Source organism: Bos javanicus, chromosome 10 (assembly GCF_032452875.1).
Source record: "Bos javanicus breed banteng chromosome 10, ARS-OSU_banteng_1.0, whole genome shotgun sequence".
Lineage (NCBI taxonomy): Eukaryota > Metazoa > Chordata > Mammalia > Artiodactyla > Bovidae > Bos > Bos javanicus.
The window spans coordinates 19,217,883-19,233,412 of NC_083877.1; the positions used below are offsets into that span (position 1 = coordinate 19,217,883).

General features: G+C 40.3%; 1 protein-coding gene across 2 annotated transcripts in view; it reads left to right on the plus strand.

Moving 5' to 3' along the window:
* Window positions 1–6,701: 6,701 nt before the first annotated feature.
* The window catches only part of ARIH1 (ariadne RBR E3 ubiquitin protein ligase 1), a 108,811-nt gene continuing 99,982 nt past the window's right edge, over window positions 6,702–15,530 (plus strand). The window contains exon 1 of one of the 2 annotated variants that reach the window (XM_061430284.1): window positions 6,702–7,404. In XM_061430284.1, coding sequence (XP_061286268.1) covers window positions 7,036–7,404 — 369 coding nt within the window. In that variant the 5' untranslated portion in view covers window positions 6,702–7,035. The remainder of the gene's footprint in view (window positions 7,405–15,530) is intronic. The other variant, XM_061430285.1, reaches the window with a different exon arrangement.

Here is a 15,530-nt window from a genome sequence, read left to right on the forward strand (position 1 = left end):
TCCTCTTGCACACAACCCTCAAGTTTTCATGGAGACCTAGAAGAATTAACAGGTAACCCCTTGGAAGGAAAGTTATGACCAACCTAGACAGCATATTAAAAAGCAGAGACATTACTTTGTTAACAAAGGTCCATCTAGTTAAGGCTATGGTTTTTCCAGTGGTCATGTATGGATATGAGAGTTGGACCATAAAGAAAGCTGAGTGCAGAAGAATTGATGCTTTTGAACTGTGGTGTTGGAGAAGACTCTTGAGAGTCCCTTGGACTGCAAGGAGATCCAACCAGTCCATTCTAAAGGAGATCAGTCCCGGGTGTTCATTGGAAGGACTGATGTTGAAGCTGAAACTCCAATACTTTGGCCACCTGATGTGAAGAGCTGACTCATTTGAAAAGATTCTGATCCTGGGAAAGATTGAGGGCAAGAGGAGAAGGGGAAAACAAAGGATGAGATGGTTGGCTGGCATCACTGACACAATGGACATGGGTTTGGGTGGACTCGAGTTGGTGATGGACGGGGAGGCCTGGCATGCTGCAGTTCATGAGGTCACAAAGAGTCGGACACAACTGAGGGACTGAACTGAACACTAATCTTGATATAATGTCAGCAAGATTCAATCAACACATTTTGAAGTAAGAAGGCAATGTCTATTGGTTTTTAGCTTTGTTGTTTTGTCGCTGAGTGGTGTCCAACTCTTTTGCGACCTCATGGACTATAGCCCACCAGGCTTGTCTGTTCATGGGAATTCTCAGGCAAGAATGCTGGAGTGGGTTGCCATATCCTTCTCCAGGGGAATCTTCCCAACTTAGGTTTAAATTAATTCATTCCAACATGATCAAAAGCTTGGAAGTGTGTCAGTAACGGGTGATACATAGTAGTCTTGAAGCATATGGGTTAGTTGGGGGTAGAGTGATTGGAAAGGATGTCATGCAGAGGAAATAAACATGCTAAGTCGATCTAGTTGTATCTGACTCTGCCCTATGGAATGTAGCCTGCCAGTCTCCTCCATGGGATTCTCCAGGCAAGATTACTGGGTTGTCATGCCCTCCTCCAGGGTCGGGGAGGGGGAGCGGGGGCGGGGTTATCTTCCTGACCCACAGATCAAACACAGGACTCTTGCATCTCATGTGTGCAGGCAAATTCTTTACCATTGTACCATCTGGGAAGCCACTACTGTCTTAGAACAACTCAGATTAGTGTCTTCTGCCTTTGTAAACTCCTTAGCACTTAACATTTGTGCCATTCTTCTTGTTTTGTCATAGTTACATTTTTATCATTAAACTTTCCTTTAAATTTGTCTCTTTCCCTTAAACAATGATTTCTTAGGTGTTCTCAGGGTTCTTCCTTTCCAAGCTCTGTAGAATGATTAGGTGCTTTGCACTGAATAGTCACTAATAACTATTGATTGTTTGACCAAAAAAGTGCCATGTATTTTAAAACATTTTATTAAAAACAGTAAGACTGTATCTGCAAGATTAAAGTGAGACTATTTTAATTGAGGATAACACATCTGTTTATTCACTATTCTATTTTTATTAACTGTTTCCAGGGGGAAAAAAACATTGCATACTGTCAATGTTTATGCTGCCAGTCTGGACAAGTAGGCTTGATAGCAATTACTCCAGTACAACAAATACAAAGACATATTTTAGAAAAAGGAATAAGATCTTATTACAATTACTGAGAATTGTGTGGAAACAACAGAGGACTTGAACTCTGAAATTTTGGATGTGAAAGCGCTGGTGAAACTTGGCAAATTACTTTTTGTCTTTTTCCTTACCTATAAAATTAAGAATCTCAACTTCTAGATGCAAACTATTTCATTTAGAATGGATAAACAGCATAGTCTATTGTATAACACAGGGAACTATATTCAGTCTCATGGGATGAACCATATGGAAAATATTGTTAAAAAAGAATGTATATGTGTGCAAAACTGAATCACTTTGCTGTACAGCAGAGATTGGCATAACATTGTAAATCAACTATGCTTCAATAAAAAAAAAGAATCCCAACTTCATGAGATCATAAGGAATAAATTTAAAATATACATGCACTCACTCTGGCATACAGTAGACAATAATATATTTGCTCACTTTTTGCCCATTCATTCAAATGCATCCACAAGGCAACACAATAGATACAGTAAATCAGAGAAGCCATCTTTTGCAAAGTTTGTTATAAAACCAGTTTTTTCATCAAATGATTAAATCATTAGGACAAACATGTTCACTTCTGGGGTGGTGGCAATCACTTGCTATTTTTTTGCTGTAATAAGTACACAATTAGGTGAAATACATGTGTCTTGCAATCATGGGAAACACAGACATTTGTACATTGTAAATTTGTCTAATTGCAGGAGGGCGTGCATGAATTCTCCTCCTAGATCCAGCATTATCTTACCACACATTGTAGATAATTACTTGCATAAAATCTCTGGTTCAATAATAAAATCTCCAATTCTGTATGCTAGAAGAACAAGATAAGGTAGAGAGTGTATCTTAGGGTGTTGCAGTCAAAAATATCAGGTTCCATTTTTGGTTATCCCTATTTCTTCCAGACTTCTAATGAGGCATACAACCTCAATTTCTCTAAGCTGCCTTATATTATTTACCATATAGAACTGGTATGATAAGATCTACCTCTCAACAATGGTGTAACATTTAATTGTTGCTTGTAATAAAATACAAAGTACACAGATGGTTTTAAAGAAATGCGAAGTATTCAATTAGCTTATTAGAATCTCTTTGCACTTTTGTTAAAGTTGAATTTTAAATTAAATTTATATTAAAATTTCATTTTTTTACCTCCTGCCTGGTAAAACACAGAAACAATTAAAACATAAAAAAAAAAAAGCAAAAAGTGGTGCATGATAATTTGCTATTTCCATTTAGTTTTGGAAACAGTGTTTTGATTAAATCATGTAAGAATTTTGGGGGAGGTGACCACGTCCCAATTTGTGTGAGATTTCCCAGTTTTAGCACTGAAAATTCCACATCCCAGGAAACTCCCATGTGTGCCAACAGGGACAGTTGGTCACTCTAGTGCCCTGCCATTGCTAGACGTTTTTCCATAGCTTACAGCTCTACTATCTGCCCTTTGAAAAAGTCCAGTGCTGTTTTAATTTCTATTTATCTGAAAAGCACTTGCATATTTTTCCTGCTGGAATTTAGTTCATAACTATTTTGTATGCATATAAATATTTATGGAGTTTTACACCATGAGTAGGTATTTAATAAATATATACTAAAAAAAAAGGACATGGGGACAATGTGAATACCTAATTATAAAACAATTATTCTTTTGGCACCAAGGAAATATTAACTTGCCTATTTTTTTTTCAAGGAACTTGTTTTAACCTCTTGTTTACAGACTCTTGTACTTCTACCCAGTAATCACCATACCTGAGAAATAAATGACCCAGGCAATACCTTTAAGATCAAGTCACTTAAAAAAACATTGTATGTGGGTCATCCCTTGGCCAATTTGGGGCCAGAGAGAAGTTGTTATACTGGTTTCCTTTAATATCCCTATACAATTACCTGATTCTAAGATATTTTTTAAAATGTCTATGGAATATTGATGAAAATCTCATTATACCCATGAATAGGAGACCCCAAAATTCAGAAGCACTATGATTTTGACCAAAAAGGAGTCATCAAACTGTGGAAACAGTTTCTGAGAAAAAAGCATGCCAATTTTCTTCCTTGGAAAACAAGGATGACATAGGCCATACACATTTATGTAAAATCAAAATAAAATCAACTACAAGGTTATAAATCCAATTTATAGTTTTTTTCCCCCAAAGATGCAAGGTGACTTACAACACTTTTAAAAGTTCTAATTTTGTAAACATATAACTATGTGCCAGGCACTGTGTCAAGTGTTTTAAATACATTATTCCATTTGATACTCACAAATAATTCTATAAGAATAGGGAATTATCCTCCAAAGTGAAGCTTGGGCTTCCCTGGAGGCTCAGATGGTAAAGACTCTGCTTACAATGTAGAAGACGTGAGTTCAATCCCTGGGTCGGGAATAAATGAAATGGCAACCCACTCCAGTATTCTCGCCTGGAGAATTCCACGGACAGAGGAGCTTGGCAGGCTACAGACCTTGGGATCGCGGAGTAGGACAGGGCTGAGCGACTAACTTCACTTCAAAGTGAAGCTTAGAGAGGTTCAGTAATTTGTTCAAAGTTACAGACAGCAACTGGAGGGGCAGAGGTAAATTCTGCTCTATTCCTTCCTAGGCTGCTTCTCAACATTGTTGACATAAACACTGGTGAAATTCTATCTAGCCCTACCTTCTCTTGACCTTCAGTCTTGTATATTTGTATGTGAAACTGCCTTCTCAGTATCTCTACGTCAATGTCTAACAAGCCAATCATTTTTAACTCGTTTCAGTAAACACCACCATTCACCCAGTTGCTCAAACCCCAAATTTAGGAGGCATCCTCATCCTTTATCAACCTCACAGTCAGGCCATCAGCAAATCTGTTGGCTCCACTTTCAAATCAGCCCCACTGTCACAACTCTAGCCTAAGCTGTTAGCATTATTCACCTCGACTTCTGAGATGACCTCCTAATTGGTCTCTGCTTTCATAGTCTATTCTCCAAAAAGCACTGTTATTTTTTTTAAAAAGAGAGCATATTATTTAATACTTGTTTAAAATCCTTTAATGATTTCCATTGTAATAATGTAAACTTCTTAAGATGCCCTACGAGGTCCTGCTGGCCCTCTACCTTGATTTGTCCTCTCTGACTTCATCCTTTAACATTCGATTTTTGCTCAGTATGCTTCAGTCACAGAGGTCCTTATGATTTCAAATTTCTGTGATGTAGTCATGTACTTTGAGCAGATTTGGAAGGGCAGGGTTGGGGATTTGAAAAAAACTGGTGAAGATTTCAAAGAGTTGCCTAGAGTGGCAGAACAATTTAGAAAAATTTAACAGGGCTGCTGGGTGTTGAGGCATCAGGTGTGGTAGGTGATTGGAATTTAGTAACAGAATGCATGTGATCATGGAAATTTCTCCAGTAGTGGTCAGCTGCTCCGTATCAAAGGGGAGGCTATGGATGGTAGGGTTCAGTCAATATAGGAGTGGATGAAAAAAAGATGGGGTAAAGGAGTTTAGGGTACTGTCAAGCCTTGCTGAATTTTCTCTAGCTGTGTAAGAACAGGGATGGGGTGGAGAGAAGGGTTGCTAGTATTCTTAGGTTGCTCCAGGTGTGGCAACTACCTAGAACTGCTAAAATACAAGAAAGGACCAAGACACAAAATGTAAGTTTTAATTTGCAAATCCTTGGAGTATTTTAGGAAATCTTATTATTAAAAACTTTACGAAATGTACAAATTAATAAGACTTATTTCCATTATAAAGTTATTTTTCACTTTTCAAAATCAGATTCCAATGGGAAACTGTATGTTGAAAGGTAAGATTTATCAGTAAATTAGGGATTCAGACTTTAAAAATTTTCCAATCTGGGCCAATCCTTCAAGAGGATTGTTATCCCAAGAGTAAGTTTTCTCGTGCCTCTTCTTCCTTCAGAATATTTCTCTGGCTTTTCTGTCCTGTTTACAAAGATTTACGTCTACTAGAATGGCATAAAATGCTCTTCCTCTCTTGTTCACAACTTGCTTGATATTTTGTCATTTACCCTCCTTGCATTTTAAGCTCCCCAAACTAAACTATCTTATGCCTACTGTGCTCTCGCTTTTGTTATTTTCTCAGGCTAGATCATCTTCCCTACTTTCTCTGTTAAACTCCTGGCCATCTATCAACACTCAGCTCACACAACACATTTCCAGATAGGAGACAGGCATTCTCTCTCTGCTTTATTTGGTCCCTGTATGTATTTCTAGTATTGTCTCCATTGTATTATCTTACAACCCATTTTATATATAATGAAGCATATAATACATATTATGCATTTTAAATTATTTTTATGATCGCTATTTAAGGTCACCCAGGTGCTAAAACATAGGACAAATGTTCCGTGGTCTTCCTCAAGTCTCTTTCCCTTTCAGTCTCAGGTATAAAATGGGTACTGTGGCTCCATGAAGATAAGAAATATGTATGTAAAAATCTTACACAGTACTCAATTAAGACAAGCCATGACTTTTATCAGTTTAGTGCCTTGAATAGTGCTTGATAACCTGAGTTCAGGAAACGCTTCTTTTAAATGACGTCACTGTAGGCGACTTAAAAATCACAGCATGTCCGGAGAGTACACAATCTAATTACTTAAAACGGGGTTCACCAGCAACACAGCTTAGAGGTTCTGCATAAAACAGACTCCACTGAGTAGCCCAGGCTACAGGAACAGTAGCTCAACAGCCGAGGTATTCCTGGAATCACTCCCGGGCCGGCGGGAAGGGTCTCTCTGGCCCTGGGGGAAGGCCGCCGTCCCCAAAGGATTGCGCGAGGGGCTGGATCATCATGGCCTGCGGAAAAATCCACCACCTGGGCGGACCAGGCCCCCTCTCGCTCTCGGCGACCAACGGCCCTAGGCTCCTCCAGTACTCTGTTCGCTGCTGAGGGCCCCAACAGCGACCACAGCCGGAACCCAGCATGCGATTCCCGGGGCGCCGCGCTCCCAAGGCAAACCTAGGCCGTGGGGTCTCCCCGCACTCCACGCAGGGGCGGCGGGGCGGGGCGCGATGACGTCAAGAGCAGTGACGCGACGACGCAGCGCGACGCGGTGACGCACGCCCCTTTGTTGGCTCAGTAGCGGTAGCAGCGGCCGTGGAGGTGGCGCTGGGGACTGTTTTCTCTCGGAGGCCTGAGCGGAGCCGCGTCTGACTGAGGCGGGCGGCAAGCGGCCCCCTCGCTCCCTCCCTCCCTCCTCCGCGCCCTCCCCGCCGCCGCTAGCCGCCAACCGCCAACCGCCGCGCCCGGGGAGGAGCCGCGGCCCGCGGGGCCGGAGCCAGGCCTGCGTCCGGACATCAGCCGGAGCCGGAGCGAGAGCCGGGGCCTCGGCGTCCCCGCCCTCTCCCCGCCTCAGGGCCAGCGTCCGCCGGGCCTCCGCGCGTCGCGCCATGGACTCGGACGAGGGCTACAACTACGAGTTCGACGAGGACGAAGAGTGCAGCGAGGAGGACAGCGGCGCCGAGGAGGAGGAGGACGAGGACGACGATGAGCCGGACGATGATAACCTGGATCTGGGCGAGGTGGAGCTGGTGGAGCCGGGGCTGGGCGTTGGCGGGGAGCGGGACGGACTGCTGTGCGGGGAGACGGGCGGCGGCGGCGGCAGCGCTCTGGGGCCCGGAGGTGGCGGCGGCGGTGGCGGCGGCGGCGGCGGGCCGGGGCATGAGCAGGAGGAGGATTACCGCTACGAGGTGCTCACGGCCGAGCAGATTCTGCAACACATGGTGGAATGTATCCGGGAGGTCAACGAGGTCATCCAGGTGAGTGTGGCCCCCGCGCCAGCTTGACCGAGCCGGACCCGGGAGCGGATTCGGGCGGTCGGCGCGGCCCCGAGGGGCAGGCCAGGGCCTGGTGCGCAGCCTAGCCTGATGCCTCCCGGTCCTGTCTTCTCTTCTGCTGGGGATAGAGCAGACATTCGCCGGGTGTGGGGAGGTGCGCTAGGGGCGGTGCTTTCCAGGTCCTGCTATGGCGGAGGCCTCCGGCCGCCTCAGACTTCTCTTGCGGGCAATTGCTGCGGGTCCCTGGGCCCGGTGTCCTTCTTCTGGTCTCAGGAGAGCTTACAGGGGCGGGGCGGAATGGGCGGTGGAGAAGATCTGGGCCCCTAAGACGGCTTCCCCGGCTTTCAGTCGCACTTGAGCACTTTTGGAAGGGGTTAGAGTAGGCCTGAGGGCTTGCTTGGTGTACAGTTGCCCCAAGTGGGCACCAGTTAATAAAGAAGTGGATCTGCTTGGCAGTCTTAAGTGCCTACTTAAAAGTGGGGGAAGGGAACTGTTTCTTGGGGGAGGTGCTGATGGATATTCTTTTCTAATGTTGAGGCTTCTGCTTGTATCTTTTTAAAATGTTTGCTGTTCGTTTGGGTTCTAACTGCTACTCTTCTTAGTTGTAGCATACTTGAAGCTGTTGGCATAGTTGCTGCAACTTGCATACCCAGCCTTTGCAGCTCAAACAACAGCAAAGCGCAGTGTTATTGTGTAATATTGAACAAGACTCTTATTGTGAGTTAGCAAGTTAGAGACTTTCTGCTTCTGGAGTCCTTTCTCTGATAATTTGTATTTCATTGTCGGTAAGTAGGACTCGGTTTAAACTGATAACCGCATCTCATCTAATCTTCTTGTGGGTCATATTTTGCGATTTGATTTAGAAAATCAAAAGTTTCAGTTTATTTGGAGAAAAATGAGGGGGTCAGGGGTACGACTGCAGAATAAAAATGGAGTCTTGATTCAATATAACCCTTAGAAAACACTAGTTTCATGGAAGAAAACTGTATAGGTGAGCAGCAGGTTACGATTGCCTTCTGGTATGTGATTTTTTTTTCCCCCCCTTAAAATTGGTTGACTAATATTCACTGGTAAATAAGCAGTATGTCACTGCGTGCATGATTAATAGATTTTTTTTATTAATAAATTTTTTTACAGTATTTAGTAAAAACTTTCTTTTGAAAATGAAACCATGTATTTAGGCCTGTTTGAAGACAGTGTTTTAAATAATAGTTTTTTAAAAATGTGATACTTAGTGCTATTGCTAAACAGTGGAAATCTCAAACTTTTTCGTATAGATAATGTAGTCTGAAGAGGAAATTGAAGGGTTGTGAAAGGAAGATAAGTTTTGTAGCTCTTTCTGATCTACAGATACAATATTTAAGTTCTTAAGTCACTAAATGGAGAATTTTTTTTTTTTTGAGGAAAGTTTACAGTGAAACCTTGAAGTCCCTTTTCGTTTATTTATTATATAAAGTATACAGTAAATCTGTATTGCATCTGATGCTTTCAGACCCATCACCTGGCTTATTTGCATGTTTAGTTACCTTTTAAAATTCATGGATGTTTATTATTTAGCTTCTTGTAGTGTGTTTTCATGTAAATCTCATTCAGCCTTTTCAGCTCTTAGGTGTGTCCTCAATCACTGAGGCCAGACCCTACAGATTCTTTATGTCACTTCTGGAACAGAGATGTAGCTAATGCATGTGACATCATTTTTTCTTTGTTAGTTTAGAGGAAGAGGAATAAACATGGATAAACTAAACTAAGAACTACAAAATACTAGAGAATTTTTTTAAGTGTCCTACTTTAACCATGTTTTCATGCTGGATTTTGGAAACAACTCTTTTTTCCCTAGTTTACTACTTGTTAAGGGTGCTCTGAAGTAGGACTGCTGAAATGAGTATCTTTTCCTTTGTTAAAAGTTCATATTTAGAAAGATCAGTAGATCAAAGGATAGGATTTACCCCAGATCTTCTTTCTCGAAATGGTATACACTGGGCAAATGATGCACTAAACTAGGGTTTGGTTATGTTATAGATTATTTATGTTAATAGATTTAGACTTAAGTTATACAGGTAACACATTACATTGTAAGAAGAAAACTGATGAGGTGAGGGGAAAAAAAAAGATAATTATTTTGCCTGCTACTGAGAGAGATATACCACAATCTGAACTGTAATAATCGTTCCAGATGTGTGGATGAGCTGTACATGTTTTTAAAAAATGATAATTACAGAATAAAACTAAGTTCTTTTTATGTTTTCAGTAGGAAAAAAGCAGGTTGCAAAAACAGAGGGAAGGTCAACAACTTTCTCCTGTCAATAAGTAACTATTTTTCAAGTGCTTACACAATTACAGATCTAAACTAATTTAGTCAATCTGTTATTATTGGTCTTCCTTTTTATTGTCTAGTTTTCATCTTTTATAAACCTGACTAGGAATATTCTTACAGATAAATGTCTGGATGTTTTATTTTGTTAGGATAAATTGCTAAGCCAAACATTTGCTTATTTTTAACCATTTAATAAATATTAGCACACTGCTTTCAGCAAGGTTGTACTAGTTTTCCCTCCATGGTACTTGATTGGTCATCATTTTTTAAACTTGTTTTATTTTTTTTTTAAACTACTGAGGTTGAATTTTTAAAGAGTTTTTTGGGCAGTGGTATTTCTTTCGTAAATTGCCCTTTGCTTTTGCTCATTTTACACCCTTTAAGGATGTTTATCTTTTTATTGATTTATGAGACCAGTTTATATTCATAAAACCTTGAAACATCAGTCGTACAGGTTTTTCAATTAAATCTAATGTTGGTTTAATATATAGTTTTAAGTAAATTAAAAACCGTTGTTTTATTAACCTAGTTCACATTGGGGAGCTTGCTGTTAATTCTAAAAAATTTAAATTCCCTTCTTTCTGGTATTACTTTTCAATATGAATCACGTATGTTAGTGAATTTGAAAATAAATGTGCAGGATAAAAAGATTGAATGTAAAAAAGTTTGCCAAGTTAATTGAGTCTTCCCTGGGGGAATTTGATTACTTTTTCTGGGCGACAACAGATTAATACTGTTATTTGTAGATATCTGCTGGTTAGTTCTAGTCTTCAATCAAGTTAACACTTTTTCTTTTAGAAAGCTCTTGGTTTTCTGGCTCTCTGTAACTTTTGTTTGTTTAATTTGATTTTCTTTTATTTAAATTCTTTGTGGCTACTTACCTTTTGAACTTTAAGATCAGGGGTTTTCTGTAACATATCTTAAGGGTAGAGTAGTGCTTAAAGTCCTTTATTTACCCAGCTGTATTTAACTCACATTGTTAATATTAAGATGGTTAATAATATTACAATGGTTATCTAATATAGTTGTCTAAATATCTAAGTAATTTATTAAACTAACACTACATAACTGTGGAATTCAAAGATATTTAAATTTGCTGTTTTTTGTTTCCACAGCATTCTTTAGCAAATGTTGATTGTGCCTTGTGTGTGTGCTGGGCACTATAGAGGACATGGTTCTTGCCTAAGAAGCATATAGAGGTGGGGAACATAGAGATTCTTGGGCTCAATTCCCAGAGATTGTTATCCCTTAGTCAAGTCTAAATTGGAGCCTAAGCATCTTATATTTTTAGCCAGTCCAGTGATAGTTCTGAACGGCTGGTATGTTCATAGTTCACCCAGTGTCATGATTTTGACTCACTCAAGGAGAATGAGTAAGAAGGGCAAGTAACCCTTAGGAATACCACATTTAAAGGATATGCTGAGGAAGAGGCACATGGAACTGTTGGATGTGAGTGATCAGAGAGGAAGCAAAAGAGAAGTGGGTGGGCTTCTTGCTGTTAGAAGATTTATTATTCTTAATAACCTGTTTTAAAAGACAACAAGTTTCCTGTTGGCTGTTGATATGAAATCTTTAATATTTTGCCCATTTTTTATTTAAAATATTTGAGGTACTTCTAAACTGAGGTTTCACGCATAAATTAGAGGCAGTATCAATGGCACCCCACTCCATTACTCTTGCTTGGAAAATCCCATGGACGGAGGAACCTGGTAGGCTGCAGTCCATGGGGTCTCGAAGAGTCGGACACGACTGAGCGACTTCACTTTCACTTTTCACTTTCATGCACTGGAGAAGGAAATGGCAACCCACTCCAGTGTTCTTGCCTGGAGAATCCCAGGGACGGGGGAGCCTGGTGGGCTGCCGTCTATGGGGTCGCACAGAGTCAGACACGACTGAAGCGACTTAGCAGTAGCATAGTCCAGTGTATTGTGTAATTTGTTCAGGAATCAGTTCTAGCCACTGCTTTTCCTACCTGGCAAGTTAATTTTTATGTCATAGAACCTTCAGTTTTTGTCTGTTTCTCCCCCTCCCTTTTTTTTTTTTTATCTGGGAACTTAGGACTGTTGAACTACTAGATTGGTCTTTTTTACATTAATGCTTAATTTTTCTAATAGCCTTTTTAAAAAACCTCAGTGAATTCGAGGTCCTCCTTGTTTCAATGAAATTGAACTCAAGTGGGCATATCAAGATAAATTTAGATTGGTTAACTGGGTTGGGTGGGGGGGAGTGTGTGTGTGTGTGTGTGTTCTTTTTGAATCACTTATGGCATTAGTCATGAATCAGGAACTGTGGGGGTGGGATCCAGCAGTCTGTTTTAACAAGCATTCCAGGTGATGCTGATGCTAGCTAAAGTTTGAGAGCTACTGGTCTAGTTGAGATTTAACAGCAGTGTTTCTCCATGTGTAATGACTAGTGATGAATTATTATAGAGTGGGTTAATAATGGAAGGCAAATTGTTTAAGAAACTAATAAAAGGAAAATTTCGAGAGCCTGAACAATTACTAGGAGAGAGAGCTAGCTAGAGAGAGAGAGCCTACAAATAACAATTACTAGGCTACTCATGGAGGGGATTTGTTATCATTACTGTTATTCTTCAGATTAGAGTGGTCTATACTCAGTTATTTGAAACACGCAAGCCAAACCAGTGACACTCTCATATTTTAGGTTGGAACAGTTGGGTTTTCTTCACCCTTTCTCACCCCCTGGCTTTTTTATTTTTATTTTTTAAAAATAAAAATAGTTGAGAGAGTTTCTTTATTTGATACACGGAAAGGGATATAAGGAATTGAATATTGTAAATGCAGTTGCTCAGTACTGTACAGAATGTTGAAGAAAATGTGAGACTTACTCTTAAGGAGCTTATGGTCTCTGAATTTCTACTCTTAAAGCTGTTAGATCAGTGCTAAATGGATTGTAATAGGTATTCATGGAAGAGATCCTGTGCGTTTTATCTGGAAGATGTCTAGGATTTAGGTGCATAGAAGAGATGGATAGGAAGCCATTCTAAGAAATTGAAATAAGAATGAGGAAGCTGTGTCCCCAGTGATGGTGAGGTCACCTCAGGTAAAACAGTTTGTTAATTATAAGTGATAATATTGTAAAAGCTGGGAGGTTTGATACTCTGAACAAAGATAGGCAGAAGTCATCAGATCAGATTACTTTCTTGTGGGTTTGTCCTGTGGCAGCTATATGTATTATTTTTAGCCCTGTATTTTCCTCAAAACGTAGTGGCTTAAAAACAGCAAACATTTATTATCTCACACTTTCTGTGGGTCACGATTCTGACTTCAGCTTAGTTGTGTGCCTCTGTTTCAGGGTCTCTTATAAGGCTGCAACTCAACATACTGGCTAGATTGCAGTTATCAAGGTTTGACTAGAGGAGGATCCCCCTGTGAGCTCACTCATGTAACTCTTGCCAAGCCTCAGGAGTTTTCACTGGCTGTTCTTTGGCCAGTTGCCTGCCATGTGGGCTTCACTGAAAGGTGGCTTATAACACAGTAGCTTCTTTCCTTTGGGGTAGGGGGTTTCTGATAGAGAACCCCCCAGATGGAAGCCATGCTCTTCTGTAACATCATCTCAGAAGTGACATCCTATCACTTTGCCATACTCTACCTGTGTTAAGTGAGGAGCTAAAGAGGAAGGGATTACATAAAAGTGTGAAGATGAGGAGGTAGATCCTGGGGGCCATTTGAGAGCCTGCTTACCATGATACATAGAATCTGGCTCAGTTAAGAGGCGAATGAGAACTGTAGTATAATGCTTATCTATCCAGTCCAACTGTACAATGGCAGTGTATAGTAATTTGGATTTTTTATTTTAGAATAACCATAAATTATTTGTGTTTGGCTTTGCAAAATATTATATCTTTAAATGATAAGTATTCCTAATTACCTTCAGTGGCTGAGATTCAAAGAATAGTTTGCAGCTTCTTGGAATTATTAATAACTGGCAGGAATCTGAGATTCTCCAGTCTGTTGGGGTTTTTTTTTTTTTTTTAAACTCTTAACGACATAGTGGAATCACCTGGGAATTTTTTCATCGCATTTTAAATTTTGAGATACTTGTAGAGTCAAATGCTGTTGCAAGAAACAATGCAGAGAGATCCCCTATACCCTTTACTGATTTTTCTATGATGATGACATCTTGCAGAACTAGTATATAGTATCATAATCAGTATATTGATACTGACGCAGTTTACTCATTCAGACTTCTTTACTTGAGGATTTAAAAAAATATATTGGGACTCATAACCCAAGGCTAAGCAAATGAATTTCTAGGAGTTTGGACCAGGCGTTATCATTAAACAGAAGTTTTCCCTGGTTTATTTTAATGTACAGCCAGGGTTGAAAGCAAAGTTATTGTTGTTGTCCAGTATCTTTAATAATCCTCTCTTTGTAACATTCCAGTCTGCTTGCTGCTGCCAAGTCATTTCAGTCGTGTCCAACTCTGTGCGACCCCACGGACTGCAGCCTACCAGGCTTCTCCGTCCATGGGATTCTCCATGCAAGAACACTGGAGTGGGTTGCCATTTCCTTCTCCAATGCATGAAAGTGGAAAGTGAAAGTGAAGTCACTCAGTCGTGTCTGACTCTTAGGGACCCCATGGACTGCAGCCTACCAGGCTCCTCCGTCCATGGGATTTTCCAGGCAAGAGTACTGGAGTGGGGTGCCATTGCCTTCTCCTCCAGTCTGCTTAATTATGAGTAAATGACAATAAACTAGTTGGTGATATAGCTCATTCTAACTCTTGATTTTTTGGGGAAAAAAATGGAATTAAACTGTTTACACTTTAACTTTGGTCCATTGTTCCTAGGGTGGCCCTTTGATATTTTTAGTTTTTCTTTTTTTTTTTTTAATTTATTTATTGGCTGCACTGGGTCTTCATTGCTGCTCTCAGACTTTCTCTAGTTGCAGTACAGGAGCTTCTCATTGCGGTTGCATCTCTTGTTGCAGAGCTCAGACTCTAGGGTACAAGCACTTAGTTGCCAGGTGGCATATGGAATCTGCCCTGCATTGGCAAGCGATTCTTAAACCACTGGACCACCAGGGAAGTCCTGTTGTTTTCTTAACAGTTTTTGTTTGGAAGCATGAAGGAAAAACTTTTTCTTGACGTTAATCAATCCTCTTTTCTTTGTCTCCTCTATGACAGTGAACCGGTATCTTTGATTATGCATGTTGCCTACTTCTCTAATTTTCAATTATACATTGTCTTTATTAGGTATAATATCACAGGCCCATAACCCTGTTAAGATCTTGGCTATTTATACAGTTCATCTTTTAATATTGATTCTATATCAATATTAGGTTGAAACTGATATCAGTAACCTTTGGTTACTATGTAACCTTACAAATAGATTAATTATTCCCTTTAACTGATGGGATAAATAGAAGAATGAGTGGTTAGACTGACATTTGATGGTCACTTACTAGGTGAGAGAATAATCTGTAATCTGAGGCTGCTTCTAACCTGGGATCACTGAATCTTTTGGGACCCATGAGATGGTAGTGGCAGCCCTTGCCTTATTTTATTTTCAGTGTTTAAAAAAGCCTACTGTGTTTAAAACAAAGTAAATCAAAACTGCCCAAGCTAATTAAAATGTGGGTCAGTTTTGGATCTTCAGTTCCAAAAGAGTGGGCATGTTTTATAGCGTCAGTAGATTTCTACAATCATGTATTTTAAGTTTCTGAAATGGAGCTGGACCCTACTGTGGTCCTTCCCCACCCACATTGTTTTGTCTGGAAAAACTTGAGCCGAAGAATAGGTTTAATCAGATAAGTGAGAAGATACAAAAACA